The 17,940-nt window shown below is 32.8% G+C and overlaps 1 protein-coding gene across 6 annotated transcripts in view; it reads right to left on the minus strand.

The window, feature by feature from the left end:
- Positions 1 to 17,494, minus strand: part of cher (filamin protein cher) — a 93,614-nt gene extending 76,120 nt beyond the window's left edge. The window contains exons 1-2 of one of the 6 annotated variants that reach the window (XM_036368356.2): positions 17,314 to 17,494; positions 16,960 to 17,121 (exon numbers count right to left, since the gene is read on the minus strand). In XM_036368356.2, coding sequence (XP_036224249.2) covers positions 16,960 to 16,974 — 15 coding nt within the window. In that variant the 5' untranslated portion in view covers positions 16,975 to 17,121; positions 17,314 to 17,494. Of the gene's footprint in view, positions 1 to 4,705; positions 5,334 to 16,959; positions 17,246 to 17,313 lie in introns of those variants that run through there. The other 5 variants (XM_070105548.1, XM_036368350.2, XM_070105546.1 and 2 more) reach the window with 5 other exon arrangements.
- Positions 17,495 to 17,940: the final 446 nt, after the last annotated feature.

The raw sequence follows: 17,940 nt of genomic DNA on the forward strand, positions 1-17,940 counted from the left end.
TTGAAGCTGCTGAAACATTTAGCAACTACGAAATATCTTACTAAGAAAATATTGTTGTATAGCAATTAATCTAAAGAAGTTAAAAGAATATGTAAATAAATCGATGAAGAAATATAGCATAGAAATAGATTAAAGTAAAAATATGTGTGATTCTGAACTCTTAGCGGGTATATGCGAAATCACTTATAGATGATTCATGAATATTAATGATTTTATAATATAAATAAAATTATACTAAAAAGCACGAAATGCAAAAGTTTTGGGGACCAAGATAATTCCATTGCAAATAATATTGCAATAGAAGATTTTTTACATGTACCATTCAGAAAGTGTACAAAACGTTTAATCTTGTAGAGGAAGACTAGTATTTAGAATATAAAAGATGAAATCCACTTTCATTTCAAACAAAATAAAGACCAATCCAAAAACATAAATTAATAATTTTTTAAAGGGTGAGTCGTATTTGAAAAATGCCTAACACATAAACATAATTTTGACCAATTTGTTTGGAGAGTTCTTTCTTAATAAAATTCGTAACGGTGCACTAATAGATTTTGCAACATAAAGAGATATTATAATCAATATAAGCCTTGCTGGAGCTCCTGGAACATCTAGCAATTTTAAAATGCCTAACGAAGCAAATTGTTCACACTGCGAGTGTAAATTGCTAATTAAAACATTATTTTGTGGTTATCGAACATTTTCGCAAATTTAGTGAAACCATGCATTTTTCTCTAATTAGAAATACGGCACCAAATCGACGGTAATTTTGTTGTTCGGTATATACTTCTGATTAAATTTTGACACTTCATTTTGAAAACAAAAAGTTGAGAGTTCAGTCTTGTACTAGATATTTCAAGGATTACAAGGCCTTTAAAACATTTTTGTTTTTAATATTCCAGTTTGGCTATTTCTCAATCCTCAAAAAAATATTGGAAAATTGGTTTCCTACAGGAAGAGTATTTGTTCTTTATTGTAGATGTTTTAGTCAAAAAGTAGCTTTAAGATTCAAAAATAATACAACAATAAAATAAGTTGTGGAGACTATCTTTATATTTTTCAAAGTGAGTAATATCTACATAATTATGGATTTTTGAAGTTTTTATTTGCTGACTATGTATATACATATTTATAATGGAATGTTAAAGAAATTAAAAGAATTTCGAATTTTCGAAGAATTTTTCGCTGAGTCAGATAAACATATTTTCATGCATAAAAAAAGTTTCGGTTATGAGTCATCGGATATGAAGCGAATATAAAATATATTATAGAATGGATCCTTTAGTTTTTCATTCTGTATTTGTTCTTTTAGTTTTTTAATATTTTCTAATTAGTGATATTATCCAGCTTTATAAAAATACATCGATTGTTGCGGGGATGTTGCTGTACCTTGGTTTTTAAAATTTTGTTGAGTGTTTGTACTTTTAACTGTGCAAATATTACAAATCTATTTGATATAAATTTTATTAAGATTATTGAACTATTTTGAGAATTCGACACAAATAAATTCTCCGAGAACTCGTTATAAGTACCAAATGAAAAAAATTGTTAGTCTAGTCCAGAAATTTTAAGAAATCTAATCTTTATCATCATATCTTAGGTATTAAAAAATGATTTTTTGAAAATTCAATTTATTATTACATTATATCGTATGAACCAACAAAAACTGAAAATTTGTAATTTGCCATATTTTTAAAAAAATCGAGAAAATAAGAAATATTTCTTTCCTTCTCTACTTCGAGAATAACTTTTTGAAAATTTATTTATTTATTTGCTTTTTGTATACTCTTGATATATTAATAAATAAATGGTAATAAATTATGTAGTAAAAATTCGAATAACTTTTTTACCCATTTGCCAAATAAAAATATGCTTGAAATACGGGCCTCTACACTAGAATACCCGCTTTAATTTTGGGCGAGTTGTAGTATTTAGACCTGAATTTTGAAGTTATCATTTTATGATAATCATGTACTATGAAAAGGGTCACGGATAGTTTATTTCCCAGGTACCAGAATCTCTAATAAAGCTTTTAATTGACCTTGGTATACTTGAGAAGACAAAAAGTGTTGTGTCTCGATAATTTTACACCTTTTTTCTCACAAACAAATTTTCTTAAACCCTCCGTTGTGGTTCTGCTGTATTAGAGCGAGCTCTATATATTATGATAAAGTAAAAGCCAAGTTTTATAAGTTGGTTTTTGAATTATTATTAAGGGCGAATTGAAAAATTCGAACACATATTTTTTTGAAATAATTAATTATCTCGTTGAACAGAGAAGATTCCAAAATACTAGTAATATATCACCCATATTTCTGCAAAACTGGTAATGAAAGCGTCAAGATGCATACAACATTTTCGTCTAGTTAAAGTACTTGTTGCATGTTGAAAATTTGTGGTTGGACTTAATAGAAAAATCTTCTAAGAGCCGTGTGACTCATTCTTGTTCTTTTGACTGATTAATCGCCGTGTCTCTTAGCGGTGTTTCACTAAGAGGTTTACAAACTTGCATCGAATTCAAGCTTAGCGGAAATGCCTTTAGAAAAATTATTCAAAAACTAAGCGCATTAAAAAGAGAATTTCACACTGCAAGCAAAGCCGGTCAAATGTTTGTAAGTCTACAAATTTTTATCTTCTTTTTCAATTTGTTTGTCAGTTTATGCATGTGAGGGCAAAAGGCTGGTAAATATGTAAATGAAATGCGTGTAATACGTATAACAACAAACGGTAAAACCGGCTAGTGCCATTAACCACGTCATCAGCGGTGAGACGGCGCACACAGGCAGACACACACCGATTTGCAACCTACGAAAATATGGAAAGCGAGCGAGTGTGTATGTGTGGGTTAGTAAATATGTGATAAGTAAGCTTGTAAGCGCGATAAAGCAAATTTGTATATATGCTGGGTGTGTGTGTGTGGAAGTAAGCATACCGGAACCGCCCAAACGGCAGCAGCCGAGGCAGACAAGAGCGACAGTGAAAAAATTCTTTAGTCATAATCACAATGTTGCATCTGGAAGCATGTCATGTTGGCTGCCAATCGACAGCCACGCTCTACATTTTCACACAGGCAGACACAGAGGTTCAAATATATGTATAGACATGCATGTATGTATGTATTTATGAATTGCTTTTGGCCAGAAGCTATTATAAAGACAATGCTGGTAATGAGCTACTACAAGATCATTTATTCTATTACATATACACGCAGGTATATACCCCTATAGTCATATTTATAGTTATGGCAGTCTGTGTAATACAGCCTTGCCACTTCACACACTCGACGTGCAACGGGAAAACCGGCATCAGAAAAATGTTGACATGCACACCGGCTCTGCTGCTTGCTGGCCCTCGACACACCCCTTCTAGATAGCCATATTTGTAAATGTTTGTTTATAGATATGTATATATTAGGGTGGGTAAAAACTTTTATTTTTTTAAACTTTCCTTATGAATAACACAGAAATATATATATCCTAAACAGGGTATAACAAGATTGCCATGAAGTTTGTAACACACGGAGAACCTATAAAGAAAATATATAAATGAAATTTTGCACACATCCTTTTCTTCTCAAGAAGCTATTTATTTGTGGGAACCGTCGATATCGGACCACTATAGCATATAGCTGCCATACAAACTGAACTATCGGAATCATAATGCAATGGTGCAATATCCGAAGAAATTTTTGTTCATATCGGATCATTATATCATACAACTGCTATACAAACTAGCCGATCAAAATCAAGTTTTGGTTTGGAAACTTTTGTATCTGTGAATGTTATTATAACTTCGATGCAATCAAAGTTAACTTTTTTTCGTAAATTCTGACAACATTTTCTGGGTGTCTAAAGAAAAAAATGTAGGTAATTTTTGGCCCACCCTAATATATACATATGTAGCCTATGCAGCCTGTGTGGCTGTGTGCCACCAATGCAGCGCACTTCGTATGTTCGTACATTGGGACGTTGCGCGTGCCACATCAGCTGCCATGAAAGGCTCTTTGGCAATAATACAGGCCAATTGCCACCAACTTCTGCGCGCGTATTGGTCACAATGCGGCAGCGCTGTCATGCAACGTGACGCAACGCAACGCCACGAACAGTCGCCCGGCCCGGCTGGCAGTCATAAAAGTGCCAACAAACAAGAAGAACCGCAAGAAGTGCGGCAGGCAAAATGCTCCATTCTTAAGGTATTAAATTAAATGTGTGCGGTTGTGGCAGCGAGGGGGATGGCGGGGCGACGTGTGAAAAAGAGCAGGCATTGCTGCCACTTTTTGCTGTCTACGTTCACAAGTGTCTTTGCCACCGTATATGTGTCAAAATGTTGGGTAGCGACGTGAATGTGTTGAAGTTGGCCGCTGAAGTGGTTGATTTGTTATTGTACACACATTAGCACACACACCCATACATATAAACGTATAATTATGTGTAAAGTAATCGGCGGGCTGGCTGACTGCCTGGCGTGTGAAGTTCATTAACATTTTCATTAGTTGCGAAATGTTAATTTGCTTCTACAAGCGGCGCGTAGAACTCAGAAGCGTTTACACAACAACAACAAGCGGTTTATTAGCTTGCGCTGATGAACGCTGTTCAATGTTCGGTAAGCGGTTAAAGCGCTTTAAGCGTAATTTCGGCGTTTTCCTTGCCATTTCATACACAATTTGCTATGTGTTCTTGTTTTTGTTTACAACACCAACACACACCTGTTGATAGTAATTGTAGTCGCTGTTGTTGTTGTTGCTGTAGGCGGCTCTTTGCTGCTGTCGCGGATAGCCAGACACTGCTGAGCTGTGGTATCCTGCACTGCTGTCCGGTGGCGGATAATTTATGCACTTATTGTTGTTGTATTGATCGCGTTCGGCGTAGGTGTTGGCTTTGGCACTCGCGTTTGCGTTCAAACTCACGTTCGACAAGTATGTCGTATTTGGCGCTGGCTGCGTGAAACTCGCGCTTGCACTCGCGTTCGCGTTTGTTTTGTTGTTGTTTTGCTGATTTAAATGAATCGTTGCCGTTGACGTTTGACCGTAATTTTGGCTATTATTGCCGATTGCTTGCACTGTTTTTGTCGCACTACTTTTTTGAGCACTCGATGCGTTAACGTTCTGTTGTTGTTGTTCCTGTTTACTGGCTGTCACTTGCAATTGACGTACTGCTTGCTTTTGCTCTTGTTGCTGCTGCTTTATTTGCTGCCTTTTAAATAATTCACAATCCGTTACATCCGTCTGCGCACGCGGTCCACCTTCAACTGAATCTTTATTTCTGCCACCATATGAATTTACTGCCTTTGCTGCACAGTTCACTGTGGCTGTTCTCGCTTCGCTCGCCGTCGTCGACGATAACTTTGTTTTACCCATTGTCGTCTTCTGCTCCCCGGCGCCAACAAGCTCATTTCGTGTTGTCACTTTGCTTGCCCGCTCCAGCGACGTCGTCACTTCATCTCTCACGTTGTGCGTTGTTGTTGTATTTGCCGCTGGCGCTGCGACTCTCATTGGTTTTGGTGTGGTGGACATTGTTGTTGTTACCGCATTGATCGTCTGCGCTCCATTATAACCGGCATTTGTGGGCTCAACTCCACCACGCCGCAGCGTAGGACCGGCGTTGCCGGCATTCATCGCGCTGCTAACGTTGGCGTTGCCCGTGCCGCCGCCGCCTCCGCGATTGCCATACATTTTTGCTGAGCAATCAACTCAGCTCTCTACAATTTGTGGGGTTTGTATAATGAACGTCTTTGTTATTATTGTAAGCTCTTTTCACTCTACCTTTGTCGTCGCGGGGGATTTTCTGCCAATAACTGCTTTTGCTTTGATGACTTTGGCGATATTCACCACACTTTGCACTTACTCACTGGCTGATTTGATTTTTTTACTTTCGTATCTTCTATTTTACCTTTTTTTCCTATTATGATTTGGTTGAGCTCTCCGTATATTGTATTATTGCTTTTTTTGTGGCTCTCGCTGAGCTGCACTCTGCAAGATCATTTGTTTACACTGTAAATACAGAAGAGCATCAATATTTAAGCCGAGTGACAAGTTGTTTATGCCGCTTGTTATCTCCTCTAAATAATTTTAACCGCTGATAAAGTTTCTAACTTTTGGAGAATTTCATGAAATGCTTATATATATATGCACTCGAAGTGTTTTTTCCGAATTTGCCGTGAGTCATTAAAATACCTAGATTACTACTTCCCCCATAGATATTTGTAAAGCCTTTATAACAAAAAACATAATTTAAGAAAGTGAAATATTGACTATAAAAGTTTGTTGTTGATACACAATTAGATGCAGTAAAAAGTTTAGTAGTAAAATACTAATTAAATGCTGTCTAACATTTTCCTGATTTGTACTGCCATAATAGAAGAGCAAATTATCGGCGTTTTATTTATAGTTGTGCAATACACTTGCATTTCTTCAATAATATTATATATTGTTCCTGAGACAAGTAAAGTCAAGTCTAAACTACTTTCTGCGCTAAGGTGGAGGAAAAGGTCTAGACATTTCGGGGCGATAGATTAGTGAACAACCTTTTTTATTCTGTTTGCCAAAATAAGTGCCATTGATAGTTGAGACCATAATAAAAACAAAATATATTGCGTTTTGGAGTTTTGTCCTTCTTTCCACCCTACTCAGTCAGCCTTGGGTCAAACATAGAATAAACTAACAGATTAAGGCCAAGGTATGCACAAATTATACGTTCGATATTTTGCCGAAATTTCATTGGGAGCATTGTTTTGTGAGAATTTTTCTCGAAGATCACCCAGCTGAGGTATTATCCTGAGAAGCTGCGATCGGTCACAAAGTAAATATTTCTACTATAGCATAGTACAGTGTACTATAGGATATATAAAATATAATATGGTGGCAACTGATAATTTTTCTTTTGTCATTCACTTGTAGACGCCAATGCTTGGCAAAATGGATTTTCTTCCACAGGCGCTTTTTTTGGATCTGTGGTGGTAGTTTTGTGCAAAAACAAAATATGCTCGTAGGATGTATATAGTTTAAAGAGGAATATGTTGGGCAGAACGGTTCACAGACTTCCACATTCTGCGTGAAGAATCATAGAGTTATTGGTATGGAGCCTCTGTTGTACCTTTAAACCTAACATATATCAAGTCAATGCTAAGTTTCGTGCTAAGATCAATTCAATTGAAATTCGTTATACATATATGTATGTATAAGGCATAGCAAGACCCAAAGAAATCGACGATAATATAGTAATTATTATGTATGAGAATAATATGTGGAATGCAGACTTTAGTTTTGGAGAATATTAAATGGGAATATCTTTTTTACAAGTAGAAAATGTCGTTAGAACATTGGTGCTCTATTGCGGAGTTACCCCAATATTTATTGAAAAATAACTGTATTTTGCTAGACAACTTTTTTTCATATTAAAAATATCTCAAGAGTGTATATACATATCTAATTGTGTCAACCAAATTTTCATATGAAACGAATGCATTAAAATATTTCTTTTAGTAACACTCCAGAAAGCGATATACATACATATATGTATGTTAAAGTAAAGGAAACAAATTTTAAAGTTTTGCAGGGTCGACAATATTTTCACTAGTATTCAAATTATTCCCAAATTGATTCACAATGTGTACTCTTCATTTCCTTAAAATTGTATTTTTATTTTTCAGTGTAGCACTGTTACCAACATTTCTCTTTATGTTACGTGATATTGCTGCTGATCAGGAAGACAACTCTAATTAAATTCTCTATTTGCTGACTCTCCCTCACGCTCTCGTTCCCTCTCTGAGTGACGTGAGTGGCGAGTGATGAGCTCATGTGAAAGAGGCATCCAAGCTAATTGAAAATGCTATTCAACAGATAGGAATGCGCCTACCTCATGCTAATCGCACTTTTTCCCTGCCCAATTGCTTGTTTATTACAACTGTCTGGATGTTTGGTGCGTGTGTGTGTGTCGGTTTTTGCGTCTGTGTTTGTAATGTTATTGTTATTTAATACTATGTTAAATTGTATCTTCCATGCAAGTGAAATGGTTGACTGCACTGCAATAGTCAAATTTATTTTGTTTTTTTGTTACTGTGGTTTTTGTTATTGCGCTCTCCAATCTGTTTAAAATGAGAGCGCCTGGTGTATGCGTCTTAAATCGTGTTCGCGCAAATTTTTGTTGTCGTCACCGAAAGTCGAGCCGTCAATGACGTTGAGTGTGACGAGGTTGAAATTGACGCTGACTTCAACACACGTGTGTGTATGTTTGTATGCTTGCTGTTGAAGTGTGCGTGAGTGGCGTGGTGCGTGATTGGCGCTCTCTATCAATTTGAGTTTCTATTTGGCGTATCAAACGGCGCGTGTTTTCGCTTTGATTTGTGTGGCATATTGGAATGTTTGTGGTGTTTTTCATTTTTTTACGTTTTTACTTTTTTATTTTTTTATTTCGTTTTTTTTCGTTTGTTTGTTTGTTTGTTTAAGTAGCATTGCGTTTTATTTATGATCACTTTCGAAAACTATATATTTGCTTATCACAATAAACACTTCTATCTGAACATAGCATATTAGTACCATACATACATATCTAAATATTTACTATATACATATGTATGTACATATATACAGATATTTCATCTGATTTCTCACTGTTTCATTATCACTTTGATTGAATTTATTATCGTTTACTAAGTTCATAAATATTTTCACTTCATTTGTCGACTCAACATTCGCTATCATAAATAACTTCTTTAAGTTTTAACTTACAATTGCACTCATCATCATCGTTATTTCCGTTTGCTGCGTTACTCTTTCTTTCTAAGAAGTATGTAGGCATATTTCCGAATTAATTTATTGCATAAGTATAACTGATATGCACACAAATATATACACTTCCCTCATCATAGCACACATGAATTACTCACAAAAACATTAGTCACCTATATTTTGTTTAAAGCGAGAAATTCAGTTAAGCCTAAAGGTAGGCTTCAAAAAATGTTTCTTTGACATAAAGCTATGGCAGAAGAACGTTGTAAATTCATAAATAATTCTTAAGGTGTAGTATGAAATTAAAGGGCTGTTTGTCTACTTTATTGTAATAATAATTATAGCAAATATTGAAACAATTCGATGAAAATTAACTTTAAAAAATTAACTGTAAACAATAAATGAAATGACCTGATACTAAAACCCCTACTTAAGTAGATATTGATGTTTGTGTGTTGAGATTCAAAGTTATTCATAACAGCAAGCAAATTTAAATATTTTAGAATTTTTCGAGTAATTTTGTTTGATGCTATATTTCAAATTTTTATTTTTTATTTAAAAACTTGGGATTAGCATTTTTTTATTATTATTTAATTGAAATATTATTATTATTCTGATCATTAATTTCTAAACTATGAGACGTAAAACTCAGCAAGTTCACCAATTCACGAATTATATTTCTTCTTTGGAGCATCTGCTTAACTCTTTGAATGATTTAAATTCGGAACAGTGAATTAGTCGGGAAAAGTACTTATTTCCTTTAGTACAGGTTGAACCGGTTTATATTGTTGATGAACGGAATTTTTGATTACAACTCTGCTATTTTTTTTACATATTTCACTAGATAACTCCTAAATAAGGAACTGAATGTTGGGATTTATTCAAACTATTCGTTAAATAACTCAATAATAACATTCATTAAAGGAACTTCCTTGAGCGAACTCAACTCTCGTTATTTCAGTACCTTATACAACTTTCATACAGATCAGTTAGCTTAAGCTATAAAAAAATTTAATTCATTTAGCTTATATATATAATATTTGTCTATCATATACTACTCAATGGCTGATAACTTCACCTTGGATCGAATTTCATTGCATTACAACCAAACGATTAAATTTTTCCGTTAATAGAAGTGAGTTTAGATCACAATTTGATTGCCAGGCTTGTGGTTCATGGTAGAACTTTAACCAAACATTTAGATTTCTGCCATCTCTTTTGATTATATTTCGCTTTTGCACTAAATAACTCTTTCTCCTTCAAGGGATTGTATTGGAACTTTTACAATTTTGTATGTCAATTAAATTTATTTTTGTTTATTTTTTATATATAGTTAATGGTGTCGTTGTATTGTAAATTTAAAAACGCAAATAGCGATTAAATTCCTCAAATTCTCTTAATAGCTCAATGAAGATTGTATTTGGAGAATTAGTTTTCACAACTGATTGTGTGATTATCAAATTTCTATATATTCTTAAAACCTTTTGTTAAAATAACGTATTTAAAGTAAGGATTAGGGATAGGTAATAAAAATAAAATGTGTTTAACAATAAGCCAAATAATTTGCCATATCTTTAACAGCGAAATTTTCACTGTATCATCACTCCTATCTGCCTATATATAAGTGTATATACATCTACATACATACATATAAACAACATATGTATATAATTTTTTCCTCATAAAACCGTCGATATGTTTATTGAAAATGAAATGAAAACACTCGATAAACAAACAATTTAAACAAAACCCTCTTTCTTTGCTTATGTAAATGAGTCATTATTACCCCAAAAAATGTTTCTAACAAAACAATAGGTGATAAAGAAATTCGTAATAAAAATGAAGTAAAAAGATTTGCCTTGTGTAATAATTAAACCGAAATAAAAGAAAAATGGTTATACAAATTTGACATCATCGCTTGAATGATTACTCAAAGCTGTTGTTCATATATTTGTGTTTGTAGATAGTAGATATATATGTATTTCTTCATAAGAGGGCCGTCGCAAAGACGATGCATTAAAATATTATTGAATTAGTATTTTAATTAAATTTGTTATACTCTCGCAACCTGTTGCTACAGAGTATAATAGTTTTGTTCACCTAACGGTTGTTTGTATCACCTAAAATTAATCGAGTTAGATATAGGGTTATATATATATAAATGATCAGGATGAAGAGACGAGTTGAAATCCGGGTGACTGTCTGTCCGTCCGTCCGTCTGTCCGTCCGTCTGTCCGTCTATCCGTCCGTCCGTGCAAGCTCTAACTTGAGTAAAAATTGAGATATCTTTATGAAACTTGGTAGACATGTTTCATGGTACCGTGAGACGGTTGGTATTGCAGATGGGCGTAATCGGACCACTGCCACGCCCACAAAACGCCATTAATCAAAAACAAATAACTTGCCATAACTAAGCTCCGCAATAAGATACAAGACTGTTATTTGGTACACAGGATCACATTAGGGAGGGGCATCTGCAGTTAAAATTTTTTTTAAAAAGTGGGCGTGGTCCCGCCTCTAATAGGTTTAATGTGCATATCTCCTAAACCGCTAATGCTATAATAACAAAATTTGCAAATGTTTTTAGCACTTCTATTGACGGTGTGAAAATAGTTGAAATCGGATGGCAACTCCGCCCACTCCCCATATAACGGTACTGTTAAAAACTACTAAAAGCGCGATAAATCAAGCACTAAACACGCCAGAGACATTAAATTTTATCTCTGAGATGGTATAAGATGACTTTATAGGAACCGCGTTCAAAATTAGACAGTGGGCGTGGCACAGCCCACTTTTAGGTGAAAACCCATATCTTGAGGTCTGCTTAACCGATTTCAACCAAATTCGGTGCATAACGTTCTTTTCATGTTTCTATATCATAGTGCGAAAATGGGCGAAATCGGATTACAACCACGCCTATTTTCCATATGACACCATTTTAAATACCACTTGATTCTTTCACTTTCCACTATGCAAATCAAGCAACAATGATTATATCGGCGTAAGACTTTGCGTGAATAATGCGTTTAAAGTATGCCACCTTGTGACCAAAAATTTTCTAAATCGAACCAAAACTGTTCAAGCCCCTAAGTACTAAATATGTGGACCCCAGTGCCTATAGTTGACCTTTTACCGAAAATATCAGTCAATCCACAAAGAAATCTCAAACGAGTATACCATTTGACTTTGCGAGAGTATAAAAAGTTCGGTTACATCCGAACTTAGCCCTTCCTTACTTGTTTTATTTTGAAATTATAATACAATTAATTTGAATTCCAAATATCGCATTGAAAATATAAACAAAAAATTTAATCCTAAGTACGAGATTGAAAAAAAAAATTTTACCTGAAAAACCAAATTTATTTTTAATCCCAAAGATCGGTTAAAAAATTTAAAAAATTAACTCCGAAGCTTAAATTTTAGTTTAAAATTTTTAATTTCGATTTTATTAGAGCTTTGTGTTAAAAAATTTGAAATCCTGCTAAGTAGGGATATAAAAATTTTAACATATCCGAAAAATATAATTTGAAAATTCACTGACTTATCAAATCACTTTCGTATTTTAAGAAGATGCGGTCACAGCAAAACTGCATAAAGCTTTTATTTTATTTGCTATGTTTTAAAAGTGTAGGGCGAATGAGCTCTTAATTCCTTTAATGGACTCAATTTTAAAATCTGACTCAAGTGTAAATGATTTTTTCTTATTAAAATGACCATTTTTATGGCATAGTGACTTAAGCGCGACAAAAAAAAACAACAACAACGTGGCTTGCATCGTCGGCTATTGATATGCCGCATTCCATTGAAATTCAAAGTAAAACTCAATACACACAAACATACATAAATACATACACATGAGTTAAAAGAAGTCAAATGAAATCATTAGCGCTAAAAAAATATGTGAGTATGTTAGCACCTAATACAATAAATTAATCACATTTCTCGTATGAAACAAGTGCGATTCAAATTTGGTGCCATGATTGCCAACTTGTCTGAAATTTGTACAAAATTCACTTTATTTGCGGTACAGCGGACCAAAAATGCGCCATTGCAATGCGATGCTATTGATGTTGCAAAAATATGTGTGCATTTATAATATATTTCTATGCTTTTCTTTTTTTGCTTTCGCTTGTGGCACAACCGCTGCGCGTGTCAGTTGTCGCGCCGGCGTGCCTTGTCAATCAATATCGCTCCGTATTTGCCGCAAAAGCACTTTATAGTCATTTCTTATTGCTTTACTTTCATTCATTTTTGCTTTTACTGTTTGCATCCATATGTTCAGTAGCAGTAGTAGGTTTTTCGCCCAAATATGGCATTTTCATTTAACTCACCTGAAACCTTGCACTTGTTGTTTGACTCATTGCACTGATATCTAATAGTATGAATGTATTTATGATCTTATACAACTTAAAAACATATGCATGTGTGCGCATAATATATGGTATAAAACACAAAAATAATAAAAATAATTTTAAAACTTTTTTTTTTTGTTAATTTTTTCATGCCGCATTTGCGAATAAATAAATGTGATCATATTGCAAAATTAATCATCATGAGCAGCGTTCACCGCTCAATTGTTTGTTTGCAGGTGTGTATGTTTTCGCATTTTTTGGTTTTACTGATCAGCTGTACGGACTAAAGGCAAATTGTGCTTGAAAAACATGTTTAGGTGATTAATTAATCACAGGTTTGAAGCTTAACAAAAGAAACAGTAAATTTGTTCTTTCAAATTATGCTTAGCACATATAATTCTAGATTTCTGCATTTAGATTTCATGTTTTAATAATTTATTATAAGAAAAATATAATACATATCTTACAAAAAAACTTAGAATATATATTATATATATTTATACCCGGAACAGGGTATATTAGGTTTGCAACTGTATATACTCGAACTTGTCCCTAAGTTTTGGAGATATCGATCTAAAATTGCAGATCTTGATTTTCTCACCCAGAAGCTGCTCAATTGTTGGAACCGCTGATATCGGTCAACTAAAGCACACAGCTGTCATACAAACGGAGCGATCAAAACCAATATAAAGATCATTTTAAACTATTTTGTGCCGCTATGAAGGGTATTATAGCAGCCGAAGTTTACGCTTTTTCTTGTTTTGGTAAAATTTGTTATAAGTATTTTACAATAATGTATAAAACTTTTTTAAATTAATTAAATACAATAAAATAACAATCAATAAAACACATAAAAAATTAATAAAATAATAAAAAACAAAATAAAATTGAATAACAAAAAATAAATGTAATAAAAATAAAATGAAATAAATAAAATTAAAATCAAATAATATCAAAATTAGTTTTAGATTAGTTTCCGCGAAAAAAAGTAAAAATATTTAACAAATATTTTAGCATATATTTTAAGATAAATAATAAGAAAAAAAAACTAAAGTATAAGTATTAAAATGAAAAATATGCAAAATTAATAATATTTTTTTTTTAATAAAAAATATAACAAAAATTAAAAATTAATATTTTATAAGAAAAAAAACTTAATTTTGTTTGCACCGAAGCTATAATACTCCTCACAAATACAAAAGATTTCTTACAAGAACTTGATTTTAAACGTTCAGTTTGTATAGCATCTACCTATATGCTATAGTGACCCAATCTGAACAATTGCTTCGACCGATTAATACAATCAAAATTTCTTCGACTATGTCTGTACTTATGATTTTATTCCTTTGTGTTAAACAAATAATCGCATTGTTAAAAGAATATTAAGAAAAACCTACAAAAAAAAATTAAAAAAGCCTTGTTTTATGACGTCATTCTTGCATCTTAAGTTAAGCTGTCGCTCATAATTTCCAATCCTTTCTGAAAATCTCAAAATTTAAATATGCAAATCGTTATAATAGATTATAAAGATACATGTATTTTTTATTATTATGCAATTGTATATAAGCCTACACATACACATCCACATTTAATATATATTTTATTATGCATTATTGACGCTCTAAAAATACGCTCGCCCGAGGAAAACGCATAAGTAGCCATATAAGCGATTGCATACAAATCTACACACACACACACATACTCTTGCATATATTCTGTCGGCAATGAGTGTTATTGAATTGACCAAATGTCCTTCGGTTGAGACGGCTATGTCGAAACGTCATAAATAACCGCGAAACGTTTGAGAAATATGGCAGGGTGCAAATAAATTAAACAGTCAGGTATTTTCCTCAAAATGAATTTGTATATATGTATTTCGTTGCATTTAAGGCTTGCACATAATTTTTTAATATTTTTTCTCGATTTCTTGCAATGTATGCAAATAAATTTCTGCAATAATGCGCCTAATAATTTATATGCGAGGCAGTAATGCATAAATAGAAGATATTTTCATTTATCAACATGCATTCATGGGTGCATATACATATACATGTGTGCGTGTGAATATTATATGTATGTGTGAGTATCATTCGCGCCTCTTGGTCGTCGCGGATTTCGAGTGATTAATTAATTATGTGCGGCATGAATTTGTAAAACAATCAGTTTGCTGGGCTATTAGCCAGCTAATTGAGCAGGAAACTGTTGAGCAGCGTAGATTTCATATGCACATTTTATAGTACGGAAGCGAACAAGAATTATGGGAAATTATTAAAATATGTTAGAAGAAATTCGATTTATGTATTATATTACTGGTCCAAGGTATCTTGATTATTTCTACAATAAAATAATAAAAAAAACATTAATGAAAAATAAAATAATTATTTTTTCTAATCAAATTTTTATAATAAATATTTGTTTATTTAAAATACAAATTTTTTAATATATATTTGGAATTAATAATTTATTTAAGTAAAATATTTGTTTATATAAATAAATATAAATAATTTAATTGCAATAAAAATTACAACAAAAAAAGAAAAATTATTAAAAAAAATTATTTGAGGAAAATTTTTAATGGTTTTTGACACAAATTTTACTTTACATTATCGTGAAATATATTACTTTCAGCTTAGTCGTTATTAATTATTCTTAAAATTATTGTCTCTACCACTGAAAAAATTATTAAATTCTTATTTTTACAAAAATATCGATACTTATTCGTGTAAAAAGTGATTAAATAGTTAAACTCAGAATTTTTCAAAAGCATATTTATACCCTGAATAGGGTATATTAAGTTTGCCTCGATGTTTGTAACACCCACAAAACCTCGGACACTCTATAAAGTAAATATATACAACAGCCCCGCTGGGCTTTGTACTCGCATGGAAGAATTTAAGCGGCTTTTTTAAGTCCAACGCGTCTAAATACCTTAAAATAGTAAAATTTATCGTGAGGCATTTAAGCGGGTTTACTGTATAAATGATCAGCGGGACGAGGTCAGTCGATTTAGCCATGTTCGTCTGTCTGTTCGTCCATATGTACGCGAACTAATCTCTCAGTGTTTGAGATATCGCCACGAAATCTCTCATTTGTCGGAACCGCCGATATCGGACAGCAATATAATATAGCTGCCATACAAACTGACACAAAATGGATTTCTCAACCAAAAAACCACTATTTTTCAACGAAAATTCCCAAATAATTTCCAAACTTGTATTACAGCGCCACCTAACCAAAGTTGCAGGTTAAAATAAATATCAAGTATTTTTACTCAGTCCCAAAAAAAAAAAAAAATGATAAAAAAATTTCAGTATGATTTAAATTTATGTACAAAGTTTACAAATATTTTCTTGAAAACAGGGTCACCAACTTTAAGTACGAATAAAAAATACCAGATCTAATTACAGGCTAAAAATACTTTTCGAAATTTGTTATGAAAGCAATAAATTGGTATTTATCTCTGGTTGCATCAAACAATATGCTTTTGGTGCACGCTCTTTAATAACTTGTTGAAATGCCACCGATTTATCACTCATGATCAAAATTTAATTTTCATAAAAATAATTTTTTTTTTATTTTTTACCAAGATTGATATATGCTTTAATGCTTTAGTGCAATTTTCATCATTTTTAAATAAGAAACACATGTTCTTTGCTGATCGACAGCTGTTGGACGTCGATCGCGGCGAATTTGCGCTAATTGATCAAAGTTGACAAGAAGGATTTCCCATTTCTAAGTGTGTATGTAGTGGTGATGAAACAATGGGTAACCGTTAGACAGCATGCTACATATCTACGTTATATGTGTGTATGTGCAGAATTTTTTTTATGTGAATGGGTGCATGATTATATGTTGGCAGCTGTAGAAATGAAAGTCACTCACATTTTTCGCCGACATTTTGACGTATTCAAATGTGTTTTTGATTTCTTTTCTAAAAATACTCTGTTTCTATTTAAATATGTTGTTGTTGCTGTTGCTGTCTCTCGCTGTTTCGCTTGTTTTTATAGGTGTTTCTGGCTGTTTGCAACACAGGCAAATTGCCGCCTGTCAGGTAAAACAAAATCGATGTTTTTAGTTAGATAAAACAAGGTCGTGCACAAAAAGGTTTAAAAATGTTGGTTAAAAAATTTGAATTTGGAATTTTTTTTTAAATATTTAAACACACAAACACAAAAGGTCACAAGCGTTCTGATTATTTTTTTTTCGATTGCTTGCCTTTATTTCGAATTTCACTACCTTTTTACAATTTTTTGGTTTCTAAAATACCAATTTTTTAACGGTATTTCGACACAGCAATTTATTTTATTTTGATCCTTAGTATTTGTAATTATTAAGTGTATTTTCTTATATTGTAATCTTTTTGTGTCTTCGTTTAGCTGGGCTAATTGCTTGTTGACCAAACGTTATATTCGCGACAATATCGCAACTCAACTGAATTGCATACAAAATTGCTGTGAAACTTTTATGCGAAATTCTTTTTCACATTTCCTTTTGCATCGCGTTTTCTTGTTGATTTCGGCATTCTACAGCGAACTATTCATTCTCGCCGAGTTCGGCTACTCGCCGCTTTCAAGTGCGCTCTTGATCGCAAGCATGTGTTTGACTGATAGGTTGTTTGAGTGTGTGTGTTTCGTTTTTATTTACAAATATTTTAGTTTTTAAATTTGTTTTCTCCTTTTTATCTACATCGCTCTGTTACTTTTATTTCAGTTTATTTCCTTTTATATATATACGTACATATTTTTGTTTTTTACTTCTTATGCTTTTCTCTGTTTTTGCTTTTTGTTGACTTTGATTTGCTGTTTACGGTTTGTTGTTTCAATGCAATTGACAGCGTTTTTATTTTTATCATTGATCACCGTA

The sequence above is a fragment of the Bactrocera oleae genome, chromosome 2 (assembly GCF_042242935.1).
Source record: "Bactrocera oleae isolate idBacOlea1 chromosome 2, idBacOlea1, whole genome shotgun sequence".
NCBI classification, from domain to species: domain Eukaryota; kingdom Metazoa; phylum Arthropoda; class Insecta; order Diptera; family Tephritidae; genus Bactrocera; species Bactrocera oleae.